This window comes from Saccopteryx bilineata, chromosome 9 (assembly GCF_036850765.1).
Source record: "Saccopteryx bilineata isolate mSacBil1 chromosome 9, mSacBil1_pri_phased_curated, whole genome shotgun sequence".
Taxonomy (NCBI): Eukaryota; Metazoa; Chordata; class Mammalia; order Chiroptera; family Emballonuridae; genus Saccopteryx; species Saccopteryx bilineata.
In genome coordinates this window covers 17,705,177-17,725,929 of record NC_089498.1, presented here as the reverse complement: position 1 = coordinate 17,725,929, position 20,753 = coordinate 17,705,177, and the positions used below count along the sequence as shown (strand labels likewise).

Below are 20,753 nucleotides of genomic sequence, written 5' to 3'. Positions count from 1 at the left end.
AGGCCCCCAAAAGGGGGCAGTATTGGGAAGGTATGGGAGAGGAGGGAGGGAGAGCCAGAGGGCCTAACAGTCCTTCCCAGGATCCTTCCAATCTCTATACCAGAAGCCCTGCGGTAGGCGGTTGGAAGTTTCCATTTCCCTTACCAGATGCCCTTCTTGCCAACCCTCTCCCACAGGGACCCCCAGACACAGGAACAGAGGACACTTATCCACCTGAGGGCTATTTATTATATCTTTGGTTCAAGATATGAAACACAGGGTAGGTGCTAACCCCAGGAAAGTCACCTGCACCCTGTCAGCCCTCTTGTCACTGTAGCCAGGCATCCTAGCCCGCAGAGCAGTGGAGCAGTGACCCTTGGCTACTTTCTTGTTTGGGAAGTGTCAAGGTGGTAACGTGGGATCTCAAAAGGCGACAGTCTCCCTTCCTTAGAAAACCCAGACCCAAGCATCTGAAAGGCCCAGCCTTGGATGCAGGGCAGCAGATACTCAGTGACCCTGGCTAAAAAGCAGCCTTGCAGCCTTGGTCCTGGATAAGGAGTAATATTTCCCCAATAACTGGCAGGAAAAAGGAGAGAAAGCAAGAAGTGAGGACAGATTCCCAGTGCCCTAAAAAAAAATTGGTTATGGGTAACTGATGCAAGGTTGAGACCTGCTCCACCTCCCACCCCAAGCGCTCTGAGGACCAGCCCCTCAGAGGGACCTCACTGCCACTATCCTTAAGATAGTGAGTGGAGGGCAGGAAAGGCCAGTGTCAGGAATGATGCCCTTGCTTTAAGGGCAGGAAATAGCTGCCTAAGGTGATGCTAGGAAGACCCACTGGGGAAGGGGAATCAGCTATTCAAGTTGCTGGGCCTAGCCCCTAGCTCTGGACTGGGTCTTAAACCAGGGTTAGGGCCTCGTTAAAGGGAAGTGGCAGGAGTTGGGAGCAGAGGTGGTGGTGAAAAGGACCTCATCAGGACCAACCCGAGAGTCCCTTCTGACCTGCCCTAAGGGAGCGCAGTTGCTACTCTGACCCCATGTCAGTCTGAGTGGGCTTCTCTGCCCTTGGCACAGGGATCACTTCCCACAGGGACTCCAGCCTCCTGCTCCTCCCTGAGTCCCTGGGCTACAGCCGGCCACCTCTGTTGAACTGGATGCACCAGTGGGAGTTGGCAGTGCCTGGGCTGAGATGCGAGTGGTCCTCATGTTCCATGAGGGGCTGCAGCTCCTGCTGGCGGGGGATGTCAGCACTGCTCTCACTGCGAGAACGGCCAGCCTTGGCCAGGCTTGGGGGAAAGGCAAAGCTAGGGCGTGAATCAGAAGGCAAGTCAAGAGGGGCCTGGGGCTCTTCAGCAGCCAGTGGGTGGGGAGGCAGGTGAGTCATAGTTGGGGCCTGGGTGCAGGGTGGGGATGCCAGGCTCTCCAGAGATGAGATGCTCTGATTCCAGCCCGTCTGCATGTCCACTGGCACAATCTTGGTGGTTTCCGAGGACACAAAGACTGCCAGGTCCCCCTGCCCACTCTTCCAGGGTAGCTCCTTCTCTGCACAGGTTGGAGAGGGGGGAATGATACGTGGACTTGGACACACCTCAAGGCTCCCTGGAAACAGAGAGTGCATAATACTTATTACCCACACAGTGGAATTCTCAAGTGTGAGCACATTTTCATAAATTCATTCCACAGTTGCCATATTACATCCATTTGTGTGAGAATTTGATGAATGCCTTGCCAAAGGGAAGCTCCACAGCTGATTTTGCTCTCCACTGTATCCCCAGCACCTAGCACAGGGCTAGGTACATAGTATTTGCTTAACAAACACCCATTGAAAAATGAAAATAACAAGCAAGAGAAAACAAGAGCCAAGCAGGAAAAAAAGCCCCATCTGCAATCAGCTCTCACTGACTGCAGCCTCAAAAACCACATCCCACCAAGCCCCATCCCTGGATGAGATGGCAGGGAGGGTGAGGAAGATCTCAAGGCTCCAGCCAGAGGCTTTGCTGCTGGGAACCCTGACTGACCACCCACCACAGCCCTTGGTGGGACAGATCCCAGGAGTGTGAGCTCATGCAAACTTAATAGCAGGCTAAAACTGTGCCAGAAAGGGGATGCCAGAGCACAGGGGACATGAGCTAAGAATCCCAGAATGCTAGCAGCCAGGAAGGAAGCCTCAGCCTCTGTATGACAGGAAATCTGAGGTTCTGAAAGAGGAAACCTGGGGAAGAGAAGCCCTCTGACCAAATTCAAACACAATGCCTTGCATATAATAGGTGCTCATTCTGTGTCTACTCATTGATAAAGTCCTGAGAAGTTCAATACACTAGATTCAGTACATTATAAAATGTATTGAAAACTGCCTCTCTTGGAAAGACCTGAAGTATTAAATTTTAACAACCACAATGAAATTAAAACAATAAAAACTTTCAGTGTTCCAAAAAGAAGAAATCAAGCATTTATTCGTTCTTTTCTGTATGCACTATATCTCAAAGTAACTAAGTAATTGATATGGGGAAGTTGCTAATAATACAGTCCAAAAAAAAAAAAATAGATGTAGAGTATCACCATTGTGCACACCCAGTGAAATACTGGATCTGGCCATGATCTTCAGTGGTTGCTAAGACCATTTGATGAAAAACTTGATAACGGGGAGATCAGGGTAGCAACATCTGAACCCAGTGGTTCATGTTAAGATCAGAAAAAGACAACTAGGCCTTGCCAGATGGCTCAGTTGGTTAGAGCATCATCCCGAAGCACAGAGGTTGCTGGTTCAATCCCCGGTAAGGGCACATACAGAAAGAGACTGATATTCCTGTCTTCTCTCTCTCCCTTCCTTTCTCGCTAAAGTCAATAAATAAACATTAAAAAAAAAAAAAGACAAGCAGGTGGTATGTACTTCCTGATGTGATGCCATAGAAAGTATACCATTACCACTGATGAAGTATTTTATTTTTAATGAGAGGAGGGATAATAGTGAGGCAAACTCCCACATATACCCCAGCTGGAATCTGCCAGGCAACCCCCATCTGGGACCAATGCTCAAATCAACTGAGCTATCCTCGGCACCTGAGGCTGACACTCTAACCAATGGAGCCACTAGCTGCAAGATGGGAAGAGGGAAAAGGGAGAAAGGGAAGGAAGGAGAAGCAGATGGTTGCTTCTCATGTGTGTGTGCCTTGATAGGGGATGTCTGCACGCCGGCTGACACTCTATCCACTGAGTCAACTAGCCAGGGCCGTATTTTTAATTTTTTTTTTAGATTAAAAAAAAATTTTTTTTTTTTTTATTCATTTTAGAGAGGAGGGGGGAGATAGACAGACAGAGAGAGAGAGAGAACAAGAGAGAGAAGGGGGAGGAGCAGGAAGCATCAACTCCCATATGTGCCTTGACCAGGCAAGCCAGGGTTTTGAACCGGCAACCTCAGTGTTTCCAGGTTGACGCTTTATCCACTGCGCCACCACAGGTCAGGCTATTTTTAATTTTTATTTCTTTGTGGTTGTATTTTTAAAGGCTCCTTCTCTTTTAGAGATATACGCTGAAGTGTTTATTGATAAAGTGAAAGGATATTGGAGATTTGCTTCAACAGAACCCAGTGAAGAGAGGGGCATAGTGATGATATAGATGAAACAAGATTAATTAGAAGTAGTTAATTAGTAAAGCTGGATAACAGATGGATGGGAGTTCATTTTACCATGTATAATTTGAAATTTTCTATAATAAAAAAATTTCCAGCCCTGGCTGGTTGGCACAGTGCATAATCAGCCAGGTGTGCGGATGTCCAGGGTTCGATGGCTGGTCAGGGCACACATGAGAAATGGCCATCTGCTTCTCTTCCCTTCCTCTCTCTTCCCTTCTCACAGCCAGTGGCTTGGTTGGTCTGAGCGTCAACCCCAGATGCTGTGGATAACTCAGTTGGTCAAAGCATCAACCTCAGGCACTGAAGAGAACACTGTTGATCCGAGCATCGGCCCCAGATGGGGGTTGCCGGGTGGATCCAGGTCGGGGCTCATGTGGGAGTCTGTCTATCTTCCCCTCCTCTCACTTAAAAAAAAAATACCAAAGACGCCTGAGGGTGCTTGAGCCAATCAGGGGTGATATTTAAGAGTTAGTTCTTCACATATGGAAATATGTAAATAGTGTTGTTGGTTTTTTTGGGTTTTTTAATAGTGTTTTTTTTTAATCCACAATAATTCCATTTGGATGAACTCAGGCCCTTCCCTGGGACAGGCTGACACTCTCAGCAGGGTTTCTACCTGAGGGCATACAGGCTGAGCATGGGTCACAGCAGAGCCAGGTACTAGCTTGTCACCTCATGTTTCTCCTCAGACTGTAAAGGGAGGTAGCATGGCAGTGAAAAGGCTGTGGGCTTTGGAATCAGATGGGTCAGGTTCAAATTCTAGTTCTGCTGTGGGATGCTGGACAAATCCCAGGTTTCTGTGGTTCTCTGAGCTGTTTCCCCATCAGGTTGTCATGAGGGTTGGATCACATCAAATCATGTGTACTAGATGTCTGATATAAAGGAAATGCTCAGTAAACACTGGTTGGTGAATGAATGAGTGAATGGGAGAAGGGAGTTGTCTGGAGTAGAGGCCATGAGTGAAAAGGGAGAAGCCGCTTGCTCTGGGTGGAGCGGGGAAGAAGAGTGGGTGGGAAGAAGCCGTTACCTGAGACCTTGCCCTCTTGGAGAACTTCATTGGTGGCCCGAGCCACAAAGATGATCCCCTCGTCGTCCTCCTTCTCTGTCTCAGAACTATCGCTCTCTTCCTCCTCCTCAGACTCCACAGTTAAGATCACAGCAGCTAGATAGTGACAGGAGCTAAAGGGGTGGCCAGCCCAGCAGCTGCCTCTTGATACTGCACAAACCCGATCCCTGTCCACTTAGGCAGAGCCCACAGTTAGAAGAGGCACCTACTTTCTCCTCTGGTGCTTTGGCACTGGCCTAGGGGTTGGGGGCTCACAAGGAAGGGAAGTGGGACTACAGATCCGAAGGAGGGAATCAAGGCAAGCAGGACCCTCAGAGGAAGCCTTGAGGGAAGTCACACTTTCCAGCTTCCCCATACTCTCCTCTCAGCCCCAGATCTCATTAACTGAAAACATGAGCATTTGGAGAGCTGGAAGGCTTGTCAATGACCAGCTCATCCTGGTTTTGCAGATGGGACACTGGGCCCCAGGGTCCAGCCACCCTCCAAGCCTCAGACCAAGCTCTCCCCTTCTCCATGACACCTTTTCCAAGTCCTCAGGGCCTGTAACCTGTAGTTAGCTATCAGACACCTCCCACAACAAATTGTCTAATAAACGCTTTGAATATATTATATCCAGCTTTGAAATCAAGGGTGCCAATCTAGTCCCTGAGGGGAAGAGCCCCAGCTCATGGCACTGAGTACAGCACAGAATAGGTCCTCCAGGATTCTGGCTGATGGGCCTTTGCCCTCTTCTACCCTCTCCCACCCCCATCCCCACCCCCACTCCCACCCCCTGCTTGCCTGTGTCCTGAAAGCCCAGGTCTCGAGGAGGTTTCCCATTTGTAGCTGCAGTATTCGCTACAGCATTCTTCTGAGGAGCAAGAAAAAACCCTAAGCCTTTGGCTCTGCTCCAAGCCCAACCCTGTTGTCTTGCTGATACAGCCGGGGAGGGAATCTGTGTCAATCCCAATGCATCCACCACCCCTCGGCCCCCCAGGGATGTGTTGTGGAGTCTGAGTAACCCATACCCCAACAAGGGCTCTCAGTGCATCAGCCTGGGATAAATTAGGAGCTTGTGGAGTTGCCTCCTCCGAGGAATCTGCCCTCCTCCTGCTCATTTCACCTCTGGTAGGAAGTCCTGCTGCCTCCTGGCCAAGAGGCTGATCTCCCTCTGAAGGCCTCACCTTACCCTTCTGGGGTCACAGGAAGATGCAAAAGGGAACCAGACTGCTGCAGCCACCAAGTCCCTGAGGATAATCCAACTAAGGGTCCCCCCTGGACTAGATTCCAACACTTGGGGGCTCAAAACTACATGCTGTCAGTCTCCAGCCCCAAACAGAAGTCCCAAAGAAAGCACGTGCCTTCTTGCTGCCAGCCTTGCGGGATCGTGGCTTGCTCTTGGTGAAGCAGATGTTGTGCTTGGTGGACTTAAAGGACTCCAGCCGCCGCTTCATGTTCTGCTGGAAGATCTCCTTGTCCTGCCGCTCCTGCGCGTCCTCCAAGATCAAGTGGCGGCTGCAGCTTGCTTTGTACTGGCAATGACAGCCCCACCCTGCCATGAGGCTGGGTGCCTTGGCCTCCCACAGGAATCCCAGGCCACAGCCCCATGGTCACCATAGGCCCTGCCAGCCCAGTTTTTGAAGAACTGGCTGTGGATTAAAACAAAACAAAAATACAACAGGAATCCAGCCAGACACTCTGTATTCTCAGTTCACTGGGGAAAAACTTGACTTTATCCTGAACCTATTCCCCCAAATCTGGTTTCCCCTATCCACTACTGCCCTTTCCCGATTCTCTCTGATTTGAAGTGACAAGAGGAAGAGGGTTACTATAAGACCATGGGGAACATTTCTGTCTTTGCATCTCCAGTTATGAACCTGGTCCACTTGCCTGGCCCACATACACCCTTCTCTCTTCAGGGGGAACTCTCTCGCTAGCCATCCCTACAACAACCACAATGACACCTTGGGCTGCACTTTGAACTCCCATAACTATCTCTTCTGACACCAGAACCTTCTCAGTCCAACATCTGTGCCTAATTGAGAACCAACCCCATCACCTGCTCCTTCCAACTCTTCTCATAAAGACCAAACCCACTGCACACTCACCTAGACTGCACCCATTTCTGCCCTTGGCTCTTTGCACTATCTAGCAGTAATCCCTCCAGGACTGCCAGCATGTTCCCAATCATCTTGTCTTGCCTCACATTTCCAGTCTGTCCCCTCCCGTATACCTCATATTTTCTGCTTCTCTGAACCAGTTCTAAGAGCTCCCTGTAAGTATCCCATCTTCCCTCCTCTACATACTCGCCCAGAGGTGCCCCTCTCTCGGGGAGGTGAAGAGAAGGCTACTCATTCCCCAGCCCAGCCTCCACTCTGCTCAACTCACTTCTTCCTGGGTCATCAGTTCCCTGCCCCTCCTATTTCTCCTTCTCCTGCTTCTTCAATCCCTCCCTCACCACTGCCCCCTGACCTCCTTGAAGAAAACCTTTCCACTGACTCCCCTTTACCGCCAAACTTTTATACTTTGACTCGGACACCTTCCCTCATATCCACTACTACCTGAAACACCAGACTACAACTCCAGGGTCTGCAACTCCCCAGTGCTGCCTTCTTCCTGGCCACCAGTGCCATGGCCCCTGGTTAAGTGCTGGCCTGACTTCTGTGCAGCATCCAGTCAGTCCCACTTCTGCCCCAGGTGTCCGAGACCCCATCTGCTACTGATCCTCCAATGGTTCTTTCTCTTTCCTCCTTTGCTGGCTCCCCTTTCTTTCCTTCTATGTGCATTCCTCACAGTGTCGTCCTTGGCCCTCCTCTCTCCCCTCGAAATGGTCTCTCCAGCAAATATATTCATTCTCTCAACCTCAGCTAGCCCAGTCAGAGAGATCTGTGGTCCCCACACACTAGCTATCAGACCAGCTGCATTTGAGTCACCTGGGGGACTTACTAAATGCACAGACTCTTTGTCCCATTTCATACTACAGAATCAGAAACTCCAGGAGGTGAAGCCAGGAATATGTATTCTAGCAATCTCCCCAGGGGGTTCTGATGTAGACAGGTGAGAAAACTTCTGATAAATGCTTCCAAATCTATCTCTAGCCCTTATCTCTTTCTTAAACTATAATCTTCTATTTCTAACCTAATACTAGACACTTCTGTCTCTCTCTAATGATATCTCTATGAAGAACATGAGGAATTATGTATTGTGTTATGGTATAACTAAGTGGATTCAGAACTGGTTGAGTGACCATACCCCAAAAATGCTTGATCCATGTCAGTCTGGAGGAAAGTCTGTAGTAGCATGCCACAGGGCTCTGTCCTCAGCTCTATCCTGTTCAACATTTCTATGTTGATTTGGATCAATACAGAGTTAACAGGCTTAGCAAATTTTCATATGATGTGAATCTGAGCAGATATTTGGTGGCAGACATGGAATCCAAACGATGGAATGATGGGCTAAATCAAATAAGATGACATTTAACAGGGATAAGCACAATCTTACTCCAGTTTTGGTTGTTGTTTTTTTTCATTGACTATACAGAACTGGTTGGACTGAACCCACTGACCAATCTTACACACACACATATCCATAGACAACCAATCATTAAGTACATCCTGATGTGACAGAGTGAGAAACACGTAGCATACTTATTGAATATCCCTGAAGCTGACCAGGCCCCTAGGTGTAACTACCAGGAAACACAGGGGAGGGAGAAACATGTTAAGCACCATTGCTGAAATATAATCAGCAAAATCTATGAAATGGAAAATTCTCTGAGGTAAAGTATCTAGTTTCTTCAATAAATAAATAACAAAGGGATAAAAGAAGAGAGAAGGAAATATTACAGATATTTTAAAAACAAAGAGACATATTTACCAAATGCAAAGTGTGTTATTTGGATCCTGGAAAAGATATTTATTAACACTGGAAAGACTATACTTTCAGGGATCATTTCTATAGTTTGTTATTAACACTGGATATTTTATATGAGAAGGAATTATTGAAAACTCTTATAAGTGATAATGATACTACTTTTTTTTTTTTTTAAGTTTTTGCCACCTAAAGATAGATACTGAATATTTAGAGATGATATAATATGATGTCTGGAGTTTGCTTTAAGATAATAATGTGTGGATGGAGTGAGATGGGGTCCAGAATATAATAAGATTAAATTATTCATTGATAATTATTGGAGCTGGGTGATGGATAAAATGAGTTATTTTATTCTCTCTAGTTTTGTGAATGAGTGAAATTTTCCATTAGGAAAAAGTAAACAAAACAAAACCCCATAGGTTGGATGAGATAGGGTTTAACACCGACTGACTGAAGAAGACATTGGGGATTTGCCTGACTGTAAGGACAATATGGGACCTCAGAGTGGTGAGCCAAAGCTGGAGGCATTCTGGGCTGCAAGAAGAGAATGGCAAATTCTAGAGTTAGAAAGGTAAGAGAGGCCCTACAGTATACCCTGCCCTGGCAAGCCAGGGAGAATTGCACCTTCCCCTGTGGGCCTTATTTCTTAACGACCAGAGGAGACATATCAGGGAGAAGAAACACTAGCCTGAGGGCAGAGGCCTGTGTGGAAGGGAACTGCCTTGAAACCTTTGAAAATAGTATGCACAGCTGCAGAGAGTTAAATTAGGACCAGTGGGAGCAAGTTAAAGGAAGCCAATTCTGTCTCAACGGAGAAACAGCCTTCACTGTTAAAAGTGCCAGAAATGATAAGAGCTGGTTCCCATTTCAGGAAGGTTCAAGGTAACTGCTGCTGCCCCCTTGTGGGGCTGCACTAGGTTCCCTCCTAGATGGGATGGGCCTTTTCCATCCCCAGACCTTCACCAACAACCTGCACTAACGCACATTACCTAAAATAGATGTGTCCTTCCCCATGCTAAGCTGGTCCCACAGGCCTTCTCAGCACTCTTGCTTCTGTGACCCCATCAAGCACTCTGTACTCCTCTCTCCTCTGGACCAATCACCAAGTCCTATGCTCCTCTCCCTTCCCACCACCCAGCTCTAAATCAGTGTTGCGCTCCAGCTTCCCAACTGGCTTGTCCAGACTTTCAACTCACCCCGTCCAACTGGATCCTCATTCTGCTACCAAAAAAGACATCTTTAAACAGTGCTTGTATCAGACTAACCCTTACTCAAAAAAGAAAATCTAAAAGTTATTACTGACAAGATGAAGCCCCCCACTCTTCAACTGGGCATCAAATGCTCTCCACAAGCTAGTGCCAACTGCCTCTTAAGCCTGCAATTGTGGCCTCCTAAGACAACCTTCACCCCTTTCCCCCAGAACTCTTACACCCTGGCTACTCTCACCCTGCGGCGTGGCTTGTAGAGGCCTCCACAGAGCAGGTGGTGCATCACAGCATCCTCACGGTCCCGGCCACTCCGTACTGTATCAATCACCTGCAGATCCAGACACGCTCCACTGCCACTCTCCCTCCTGCAAGAAGCGGGGAACAGATGCGCTGGAGAAGGGCCAGGAGGCACAGGCCAAGGGAAGGGCAGAAGCAAAGGTGCTTACAAACTTGCCCAGATTGATTCATGTAGAGGCCCCAATAGAGAGGAGCTGGAGGAAGGGGAAGTAGGCTCAAGGACTTACAGCAGGTTGGTGACAGAGGTCTCTGCCACAGAATTTCGGCTGGGCATAGAGGGCAGAGTGAGCCCTGTGGAGCATAAGACATGGCCTCCCTGGAGGGGCCAAGACAAAGGTCAGATGGCAATCAGATTGCAGGTGGCCCACACAGTCAGAGGACAATAAGAAAATAACAATAGTTAACACTTATTCTGCTCTTCTGATGTTTGAGGCACTGTGCTAAAAAAAATAGTTAATACATTCTGTTCTTTTGATGTTCGAGGTAAAACTCCACCAATTGAATTCACAAAACTCTGTGACATAGGTACTTTTATTTCCACTGTCTTACAGTTGAGGAAACCGAGGCTCAGAGAGCATAAGTGACTTACCCAAGGTCACAAGCCTGTAAGTGATAAGAATTGAACCACATCTGTTGACTCCAGAGTCCAGCTGTTTCTGACCTTTCTCTGCTGCCTGCCAGACTCTGAATGCCAGCATCAGGCCATGCTGGTTCCTGCTGCTGCCACTTCACAAGACCATTGAGTTTGCTAGGAATTCCCTGCTTCCTGCTCAGGGCATGTCTCTTTCAGGCTCCCCTTCCTGCCCTGCCCTGCTGGCCACCTACTCACCTAACACTGGCTGCTCTGACCTACCTGGTCCACGAAGCTGATGGCATCCCGGATGTTGAGTCTGTAGTACACATCCCAGATCTGGTCCCGGATGCGGTAGGCCGACCGCCGCATCAGCAGCTGACTCAGGTACTTCTTGTCAAACTGCTCCCACCTACAGAGGATGCCAGGCCCGGCCCTGAGTGCTATCACCATAGCCCGGCCAGCTGGCCCTTCCTTAGATGGGGCAGGGACACCACCAGCACTGGCCTGGCTCTTTTGGTATGGGCCTCTGTCAGGGAAAATCTTGAAGCTAGTCCCTGCCCTTATGGAATTTATGGTGTTATGGGAAAACCTGCCATTAATATCAATCAGTACAAATAACTGTAAAATTGCAACCACGACAAGAACTACACAGGATAATTATAGAGTGTGATGGGAATTTGTCCTAGTCAGGGAGGCCAGGGACGGCCTCCCTAAGGACTTGATGGCTATGGTGAGATCTGAAGGATGAACAAAGATAAGTAGGTAAAAGGGAGGTGAAGGAGTGTTCTAGGATGACTGTGTAAACTTCCCAGTGGCCAGTGTGGGAGGAGCACGGTGGGTCCTGGAGTTCTACACCGGAATCCATGTAATTAACAGGCAGATGGTCAAAGACAGAGCAGCGCACAATGAGGTTGGAATCTGGCAGGTGCCAAATCATGCAGGGCCAGGCAGGCCTCACTAGGGGGCCTTGTCTTATCCCGAGTACTGGGCTGCCACTGAAGGGCTTTAGGAAGAGGTCACCCAGCCTAAGCCTGGCTGTGTCCCTCCTCAGGAGAGTGGCACACCCCCCATGCTGCCCTGGCTGGTGGGGCTGCTGCTGCTGCTGATGAAGGAGCCTCGGGGCAGCTCCCTCACCTGTCCCTCCAGTAGTGGTAGCCATGGTGCCCCACAACGTCCTCCACTGCAGCCAGAATGTGGTCAAAAGTCTAGAAGGGGGTGGGTAGGGGTACTGGATCAGGACTCTGCTCAAAATAGGAACAGGGAGAGAGGGATAGGTGGCGGGATGGGATTCTGGTACCCACATGCTCATGCAGCTCCTGGTTCAGTGTGGGTTTGTGATGCTCACTCCTCTTCACCTTCAGCCACTTGACCAGTGGCTTGATGGTCAGGCCCTACAGACAGGCAGCAGGTGAGCCCTGCCCTATCTAGTTTCCTGTTGCATACTTCTCCCATAATTACGCTTCAGCTTTTGTATCCTGACCTCAGTACATTCAAGGTCTGGAAAGACAAGTTCTTGTACCCCTAACAGGAAGAGAAGTCCCATCCAAAGGCTCCAAGCCTCCCCCAGGACCTGCTGGACCCTCTCCCCACCCATCTTGGGGGCTCTCCCACCTGCACAATGACTGTGAAGAAGACCACCACGATAGTAGTGGCCACAAAGTAGTCCTTGGCAGGGACCTTGGTATTGTCCAGTAGGATGACAAGAGCGAAAGCCACAGCCCCACGAAGGCCCCCATAGGACATCACCACCTGGTCAATCTTGTCCAGAGGGACCAGCCGGAACTGATTCAGCACCCACGTCTGCAGGACTACACCTACAACAGGAGAGAGGCCAGTGGGAGCTGGGTGTTGGGAGTGGAGGGCACTGGGAGTGGAGAGCACCAAGTATCTGGGCTAAGATCTGACAGGGGCTGGGAGGGGAGAGCAACAGGGGGAGGCTTAGGAATTGACAAGGATGTATACTCTGACTGAGAGATGAGGTAGGGCAGAGGCAGGAAGAAAAGTAGGAAAGCAAAGGGTGCCAGCAATACCAAGGGCTCGGAAGAACAGGATGAAGAAGAGGGTGCCCAGCACCAGCCCAGAGTCCCAGGCCCACTTAGACGAGTCCACAGCTGAGATGCCAAGCAGCATGAAGATGACGGTCTCAGCACAGCTAGCTAGAGTCTTCATTGTGTATTTGACAGTTGTGCGTGACTTATGGGAGATGTTGGCCTCCACATACTTCTTACAGCCCAAGCCACACATAGTCACCCTGGGAAAGGAAGGGAGAGACAGGCGAGTAAGAAAGGGTCTCAGAAGGCACAGCATCTGGGGTTTGAGCATGCTGCAGAAGAGGGTATTGCCTATCACAGGACTTCAGATCTCAGAGCTAAAAAACCCAGGGAGCATGGAGACTGTCCAAGAATATCTAGTAGTGGTCCCAGGATAAGGTCCGTATCTCCAGGCTTCCCACTCAGTGCCCCCTGGAGAAGGTGGGAGAAACATGCTCTGAATAGCACACTCTCTGAGACACCTTTTGAAGTGCTGTGGGGCCACCACAGCCAGTGGCACCAGGCCTTGAAGCCAATTCCAGCTCAGCCCACAACCCACAGAGAACTTCAGGCAGAGGAAGATTGGGTTCTGGAGTGCCCAAGGAAGTTCTGGAGGCAGATCCTAGAATATTACCTGAGGTTTATTGTCTCTCTAGGGGAGTCTGAGGCTCTCACAACCACAAGGGCTCAGGGAAACCTATGGACTCCTCAGGGCCCTGCTTCTGTCCATATGAGGGGCAGCCATCTCCAATGCCCTCTCCCAGTTGCCTGCCTGCAAGTTCCCCAGGACTCACGCAAGAATGGCTGAGAGTGAGGCCATTTCAGCAGTGAGGTAGGCCGCATAGGCGAAGAGGAAGACCAGCAGTGGCTCGATGATGCGGACCCGCTTGGTGAAACGTGTGGTCAGGGCCAGGAGGAAGGCAAAGACTAAGCCCACGGCTGCCCCGCCCAGACTGACCACAAACAGGGAGGCTGGGGGAGGAGTGGGTTGTCAGCGTGACCCCTGGCCTGGACCCTACCCGGGCTGACAAGACTTCTGCCTGGCAGGGAGCAGAAGATGATACCCACTGCACTCCCTGGGGATTAGGATCCTGGAGCCAGGATCCCAGGAAAGCCCCTCCTTCTTGGGTTCTCAGGGCCCCATTTCTCCACAGAGGAGGGAAGGGAATGAGGTAACCTGAACAGCCTCCTCTGTCCTGGTGCAGTAGGGACAGGGACTCAGCAACCCAGAGGAGGCAGACCTGCAGTGCCAGCTGAATTGGGGGAGATACTGACCGACTCCCTTCATGTAGTCAGTGGCCTGCACATTGGCAGAGCCCATCTCTACAAAGGAGTTGCAGACCTTGTACAGCACCTGAGTGGGAAGAGAAGAATCAAGAACAAGGGGGGAAAAAAAAAGAACAAGGGGAAGGCAGCAACTGGGACTGTTGGGAGGTAAACACTGAGACTGTATTTCTTCCCCTAGGGGTGAGGGGAGAGGATCTGAGCCTGCTCATATACCCAACTAGTCAGTGTGAGGGCCTGGGATCAGGAATGGCAGCCAGCTGAGCATTCTTACCACGGTGACTGCATCATTAAGCAGGGACTCGCCAAAGACAATGATAAAGAGAGTCTCGTTGACGTGCACCTCCTCAAAGACAGCCAGCACAGCCACAGGGTCCACCGCTGAGATGAGGCTCCCAAACAGCAGGAAGTCCAGAAAGGCAGCCTGTACTCTAGGGGCTTTCAAGGGACAGATGGGGAACACTGATTGGTGAGGTACTGAGTCCCCTAGCACATTCCTTGTGGCAAGCCCAGACTCCATCCCACTGTTAAACAAGGACACCCAGAAAGGACCTGGGATAGTGAAGAGACCATCAGCCTGCCAGTCAAGAACTTGAGACTCAGGCCTGGCTTTGCCACTTACCAGTCTGAAATGTTGGCACTGTCATTGTCACATGACTTCTCTTAGTCATGCCTCCTTGTGTGCTTACCTCACAAGACTGCTGCAAAAACCAACCTAGGAGATGGCTAAAAAAGCTCTGTGTAACCTGAAAACTAAAATGGCACTGACAATAAATACTGCAGCAGCAGCAATAATAACCACCACAGGTGGAAACTGGCTGCTGACTGGCTTCATTAGGGACAAGAACAAAAGAGTTTGCTTTCTTCCAAACCTGTGGTTTTCAGCCTAAGGGAAATGACACAATTTCAGCAGGAAGAAAAGAGGCTTTCCCTCTATGAGGGCTGAATATAGTATAAAAAGCACCAAAGGTGGGACTTGAACATGTCATATCTCTGTGAGCCTCAGTTTACTCTTGTATATATTAGGAATAATAACAGTACCTTCCTCACAAAGTTCTTCATTTAGCCAGTACCTAGTACATGGAAAGTACACTATTGTTAGAACTACTATTAATATCATGGTCTCATGTCCTCCCTTCCCTTCCCACTCAGAGAGTTCACTGGCCCATTAGAAAACCAGGTTTGAGGTCTCAAGAGAAAGTTGCAAACCTTCCCTTGCACCTTGAAAGAAGTCTAAATGACCAACACTCAAGGTTGAATAAATTTGGGGGGCAGGAAATGAGGAAGAAGGGAGCAGGTAACAGCAGCTTGAATGCAAAGAGCCTCAGTAAAATGGACCTCTCCTGCTAACCTTGGACCTGATGTCAAATAAGTTTAAGGGCCTCTATTCCCCCATTCATTAAATCAGACAAATTATACCTCAACAGGGTTCTATGATGAGTTAATTGGATAAATAGAAGGAACACCCAGTGTAGTTTCTTGTATGTTGTGAATGCATAATATGTATTTATTAAAAATAATGATATGAGCTAGGATGGGAGGCCCTCATAGGAGTGGTGAGCTGTGCCTCAGGGGAGTAGGACTGGCAAGTGGCAGTGTGGTAACAGAGGGTAGGAGGCAGCAGAGTGGTAACACAGACTTCCCAGCCTCAGCAGCCCACACACAGCAGGGAGTCAGGTCCCCAATCATCTGTCATGTTGTAGAAGCCCAGACTCAACTGGCAAAAACCTCCATGAAGGCTGAAGGCCCATTTGGAGTATTGCCTTGCACTGCAGCTGGGAGGGACCCTAGATGGAGCTCTCAGGGCATGGCTCTCACCAACATGAGATCTCCAAAGCAGGAGGAGAAAAGAATTGGGTGATGAGTTTGGCAAAGCCTCCCTCTGCCAGCTCAGGTCTTAGGATCACTCACCCACAAATCCCACCTGCTGCAGGCCCCAAAGGGCAGCCCCTGTTGTGAAGGCATTCCAGAGTGTGCCCACCACAGCATAGGTGAGGATGGCACCCAAATTGTCAAAGAACAGCCGGCTAGGCATGAAATAGCCTGAATCTAGCACGATAGGAGGCAGCAGGAAGAGGAAGAAGGTGCCTGGCTCCAGTTGGTACTCAGCTTTCTTGGCCACAGCCAAGACGATGCCTCCAAGCACCAGTCCCAGTAAAATCAGCAGGCAGCTCTCAGGAACCAGAGATGTCACCTTCCGAGACAAGTGAAACACTGCAATGCAAGAAGAGGGCCAGAGGTTTCAACTTATGGAACACACGAACACACACACCACATACACACCACACACACACACACACGCACGCACACGCACGCACACGCACGCACACACACACGCACACACACTGGCCTATAACCTCCCAGTCTTAGAAGGTTATCCAAGATCAGGACTCTGTGCAATCAAGGAAGGAAAAAATAATAATGCGGGACTCCTAGAATCTCCAACCTTCCAGGGCTACAAAGTTGTCTATTTCTTGCTGTTCCTATCATGGTAAGCTAGACCATTGCTTGCCGTTTCCATCTCCAGAAATGACCCCTCCTCTCTAGTTCACACAGGGTGGAGCAAAAGTAGGTTTACAGTTGTTCATATGGAAAATAATATAATTAATAAATAATAATACAAGAATAAACTCTTGTGTTTTGTGTACTCATGACTGTGAACCTACTTTTGTCCCACCTTGTATTCAGGAGACTTCACCTTTCTCTGATTTCCTTTATACATAGCCATTATTTCAACCCTAGCAAAGGCTACTCAATAGACTTTTATGTATAGCACAGCTATAAAAATCAGGGCCTCTGGAGCCTGCCTGCTTGGGTTTACAGCCTGCCTTCTCTATTTATTAGTTCTGTAACTTTGGGGCAAATAACTTCACCTCTCTTTCAGCTTGCTCAAGAGTAAAATGAAATAAAAACAGTAATGATCTCACAGGAGTGTTGTGAGGTTTAAATAAGACCATCTATTCAAAAGCAGTTAGTCCAGCACTTTAAAGTAAGCGCTCAAAAAATGTTACCTGTTATTATTTTACTGTGTCCTGTCTCCCTAACTAGACCATAATGCATAATATACCTCTTAGAAGCACTATGCCAGCCCAATGTGCTTTTTACTATATAGGTTCACCAAGGACTCAGTAATTTAAAAAGTATTGGATTTAGCAGTCAGAAGATCTCCAATTCTTCTGTCTCTATCACTTTCTAATTGTACGGTCTCAGGTATATTGTTTAATTTACCTGACCCTCAATTTCTTCTCCTGTAATATGGGGAAAATACCTATTACAGATGGTGAGGATAAAATGATATAGTGTGAAAAATACAATAAAACATAAAATAAAATGATATAGTCTGGCCTGGCCTGTGGTGGTGCAATGGATAGAGCTTTGATCTGGAATGCTGAGGTTGCTGGTTTGAAAACCTAGGCTTGCCAGGTCAAAGCACATATAGCAAGCAATGAACACCTAAAGTAAAGCAACTATGAGTTAATACTTCTCTCTCTCCCCCCTCTCTCCTCTCTCTGTAAAAGAAATCAATAAAATAAAATCTTTTTAAAAAGTGATATAGTGTGAATGTGCCTAGTAGTATGTCAAACCAATAGCTGGTTCTCAACAAATGTTAATATAACTCTGGGGCCTGACCTGTGGTGGCGCAGTGGATAAAGCCTTGACCTGGAAATGCTGAGGTCGCCGGTTCAAAACCCTGGGCTTGCCTGGTCAAGGCACATATGGGAGTTGATGCTTCCAGCTCCTACCCCCCCCCTCTCTGTCTCTCCCTCTCCTCTCTAAAATGAATAAATAAAAAAAAATTTAAAAAAAAAAAAAAATATAACTCTGGGGGGAAATAATAAAGCATCTGTCCCTAGGGATAAAGAAAGAGGTATGAAATATATTTCTAGTATTATTACCACTTCTACCTTTGCCCCCTAAAATAAGCTCTTTGGGCTCCTTGGTTTCTGAGGCCATGTATCTCTCCCCATACAGTCTCTGGGGTGGTGGGTAGTGTGGTAGACTTTCATGTACCTGTGTGAGGTCCAATGACAAGATAGTACCTTTTAGAAGCTATACCCAAAGGGCCTAGGACAGTGCCTGGCACATACTGGGATCTACATAAGACTTATTGAATAAAAGAGGGAAAAAATCTCCTAGCAATGAAGCTGGAGGAAGATATTTCACAACATTCTACGTATCTATCTCCTTCTCTCTTTTTTTGACCTGTGCAAAGAAGGCTATCTTCTCCTACCTACAGAGAAGGTGTCATCCAAGCTAGGAAAAGCACTATGATTTATGGGAGAAACTACAGTCATTGCTATAAGTCTAAATAAGAGAGGAACTCTTCTGTAACTCAAACTTCTCAGCAAACTCAATTCTTGGCTCCCAAATCTGAGGCTCCTCTCATCTTGCTCTCGTTGCTGCCAGGCACCAAGCTAAGTTCAGTCATAGATCTCCCACACACCGCCTTTGGTCCCCCACTCCCCTCCTTCAAGAACCCTATTCCATCCTCCTCTTCTGAGCATGCACCAACCCCAGCAACCCAAAACCCATCACCAAAACCTGTTCTCTGATAAACCTTGGCTCCCTGAAGGCCTTCAAAGCCCCATTTTCCATTATTAATGGGCTCCCACAACAGAGTGGAGAGTTTTTCAATTCCTGCTCAGCCCCTCTCCTCCCAGCAGTGTCCCTGGGGGAGGAGGAGGGCAAGCAAATTCTAGGCTGTGTGATTTCTACATGAAGACTGTATTAGTGAGATTGGAGTACAGACTGTGCCAGCATAGATGGGGAATGAGTAGCAACGCTTAGCTATAATTAGTCACCCCCACAGCAGAGCTTGCACAACAGGGAAAGGGAGGAGGGTCTCTGGTGGGAGGAGGGACCACTGGCTGCTCAAAAGTAGAAAGGAGCGGGCAGTAGCAAGAAAAAGCAGCACTATTCAAGGAAAGAATTCTGAAGAACAACCTTCATTGTTATGCAGACTAAAGGAGGTCAGATGTATGAAAGCATTGAGTACTGGCAGCGCATAATAAAGCCCCAATAAATGAAAATTTCTTATACCCTGAAGTGGGACGACTGTAGACCTGAACTTGAAGGGCTGGGGTGGGGTCCCATAGTCAGGCACAGAAGGGGGCATCTTTACGGGACTAAAGGAAAAGTGACAGTTTAGTCACTTTGGAACTGATCTGCAAGGAAGACTGTACCTCGGGATCAGGATGCCTGGGTTTTTCTGGGAACACCATCCCTTCAATGTCCCCACATGTTCTCACAGCTGACAGAAGTATCTAGGAGGTTGGGGACTGGTGGAGAAGTGAGACCAAAGGACTTACTGCAAGAGGGGAACAGAGAAGGCGAAGGAGTCTAAGGATGGGGACAGAGAGAGCTTGGGAAACCCTTATAGAAGGCAAAACCTCAGGGCTCCCACGCGAGGAGAGGAGGGGATACACAAAGGCAATGCAGGAACTGTATGAAAGCCCGGATTGTGAAATTGCATCCCAAGTCCCGGCACTGTGCAAGAAGCCGGCCCTGATTCGGGAACTAGGGGTGAGAGGCGGGTCCGCTGCGGGCCGCCGGCCTGGAGCTCGCACACACTCACCGATTTTGGCCAGGCTGGCCACCAGGATCCACAGGGCTACCAGGTAGGGGGCTTCCACCTCGTGCCACTGCCAGCGGAAGAGCGCCAACCCTGGGGGAGGCTCGCCGGGAGACCCCGGCTCCTGCGTGGGTTCTTCGGTCGCTGCCGCCCCTGCCAGGGGCAGCCCTAGCAGCGGCAGCACGGCGCGCAGCATCCCGCTGCCTGCCCAGTCGCCCTCTCGGCACCGCACGGCCGCCGGCTCCGCGTCGCCGTCGCCGCCTGCTGGTCGCCCCCGCGTCACAGGCACGTGGGGCGCGCTCCCCCCAATCCTGGCTCTGATACCCCCAAGTCACGTCCGACTCCCTGTTCTGGGTGCACTCCGACCCCTGGCTCCTCCCGTCCAAACCAGCCTCAGCTATGGTGATTCCCCAGTGCAGCCCTCCTCCAAGTCCCGCACCCTATTCCTTTTTAGTACGCTTCCTCAGACCTGCCCAAAACCTTTCCCGGCCCGGATTCGAGCTGTGAGCGACCACAGCCCTCCCGAGTCACCAACGCGTCCCATCCGCGGGAGGTGGCAGCCCGCCGCGGGAGGGGCCCGGGTCTCCCCGGGGGCGGGATCTAGACGAAAGGGACGCGACTCCAAGGGGAGAGCCACCCGGAGGCGAGAAGCTGGTCCCGGGTACCCAGGCCCCGGCCCCCGCGCTGCCGCGTGCGGACAGACCGCAGCGGGCAGCGCGCCGCCGCCTTCTCCGCAGCCCAGCAGAGCCCGAGACCCCCTTTCGGGCTCCAGCCCACATCAGAGCTGCGCAAGCGCACTGGGCGCTCCCAGAAAGCCCTGATGGACAGCACTGTCCCCAACGCCCCCAAAACCCCAAGGCCCAGACTGGACCCAGCTCATTCCAGGCTGAGAAGGCCGGCCCTTCTCATCTCCCAAACCAAGGGGCACCATTTCTCTTCATTTCCCTCAAACTAGAGGGAACTCTTCTCGCTTTTTCCATGAAACTGAAGAGAATGTATCACCTTTCCCTAAACTACGGAAAACCCAGACTATGAATTCCCTTCAAACTAAGAGGGATTCACCCAACTTTCCCCAAAAATCTGAGGAGCGTTATTCTTATCTCGCCCCAAACTGAGGAGGGCCGTCTCCACTTCTTTCAAGCCGAGGGGTCATCCCATCCTTTTCCCAGAACTAAGAAGCACCGCTCTCTCTTCTTCCCCCAACTAAAGGAAAATGACTCCACGTCTTCCTTCACACTGAATGGAATCTATTTTCACTTC

General features: G+C 49.5%; 1 protein-coding gene and 1 pseudogene across 2 annotated transcripts; one reads left to right on the top strand and one right to left on the bottom strand.

The window, feature by feature from the left end:
* Positions 1 to 281: 281 nt before the first annotated feature.
* Positions 282 to 19,967, bottom strand: SLC9A5 (solute carrier family 9 member A5). Of its 2 annotated transcripts, XM_066243539.1 has the most exons (16): positions 19,497 to 19,967; positions 15,833 to 16,135; positions 14,196 to 14,359; positions 13,913 to 13,991; positions 13,432 to 13,609; positions 12,638 to 12,858; positions 12,219 to 12,421; positions 11,909 to 11,998; positions 11,742 to 11,812; positions 10,887 to 11,016; positions 10,261 to 10,349; positions 9,975 to 10,101; positions 6,017 to 6,187; positions 5,457 to 5,526; positions 4,638 to 4,772; positions 282 to 1,578 (listed from the first exon to the last, which is right to left on the bottom strand). In XM_066243539.1, exons 1-16 carry the CDS (start codon positions 19,687 to 19,689, stop codon positions 1,106 to 1,108), a joined length of 2,697 nt encoding a protein of 898 aa, XP_066099636.1. In that variant the 5' UTR covers positions 19,690 to 19,967; the 3' UTR covers positions 282 to 1,105. The 2 variants fall into 2 exon arrangements, with proteins under 2 accessions (XP_066099636.1, XP_066099637.1); XM_066243540.1 differs by lacking the exons at positions 4,638 to 4,772; positions 5,457 to 5,526; positions 6,017 to 6,187 and having other exon boundaries at positions 1,220 to 1,578.
* LOC136313725 (small nucleolar RNA U3) lies at positions 8,585 to 8,673 on the top strand (annotated as a pseudogene).
* Positions 19,968 to 20,753: the final 786 nt, after the last annotated feature.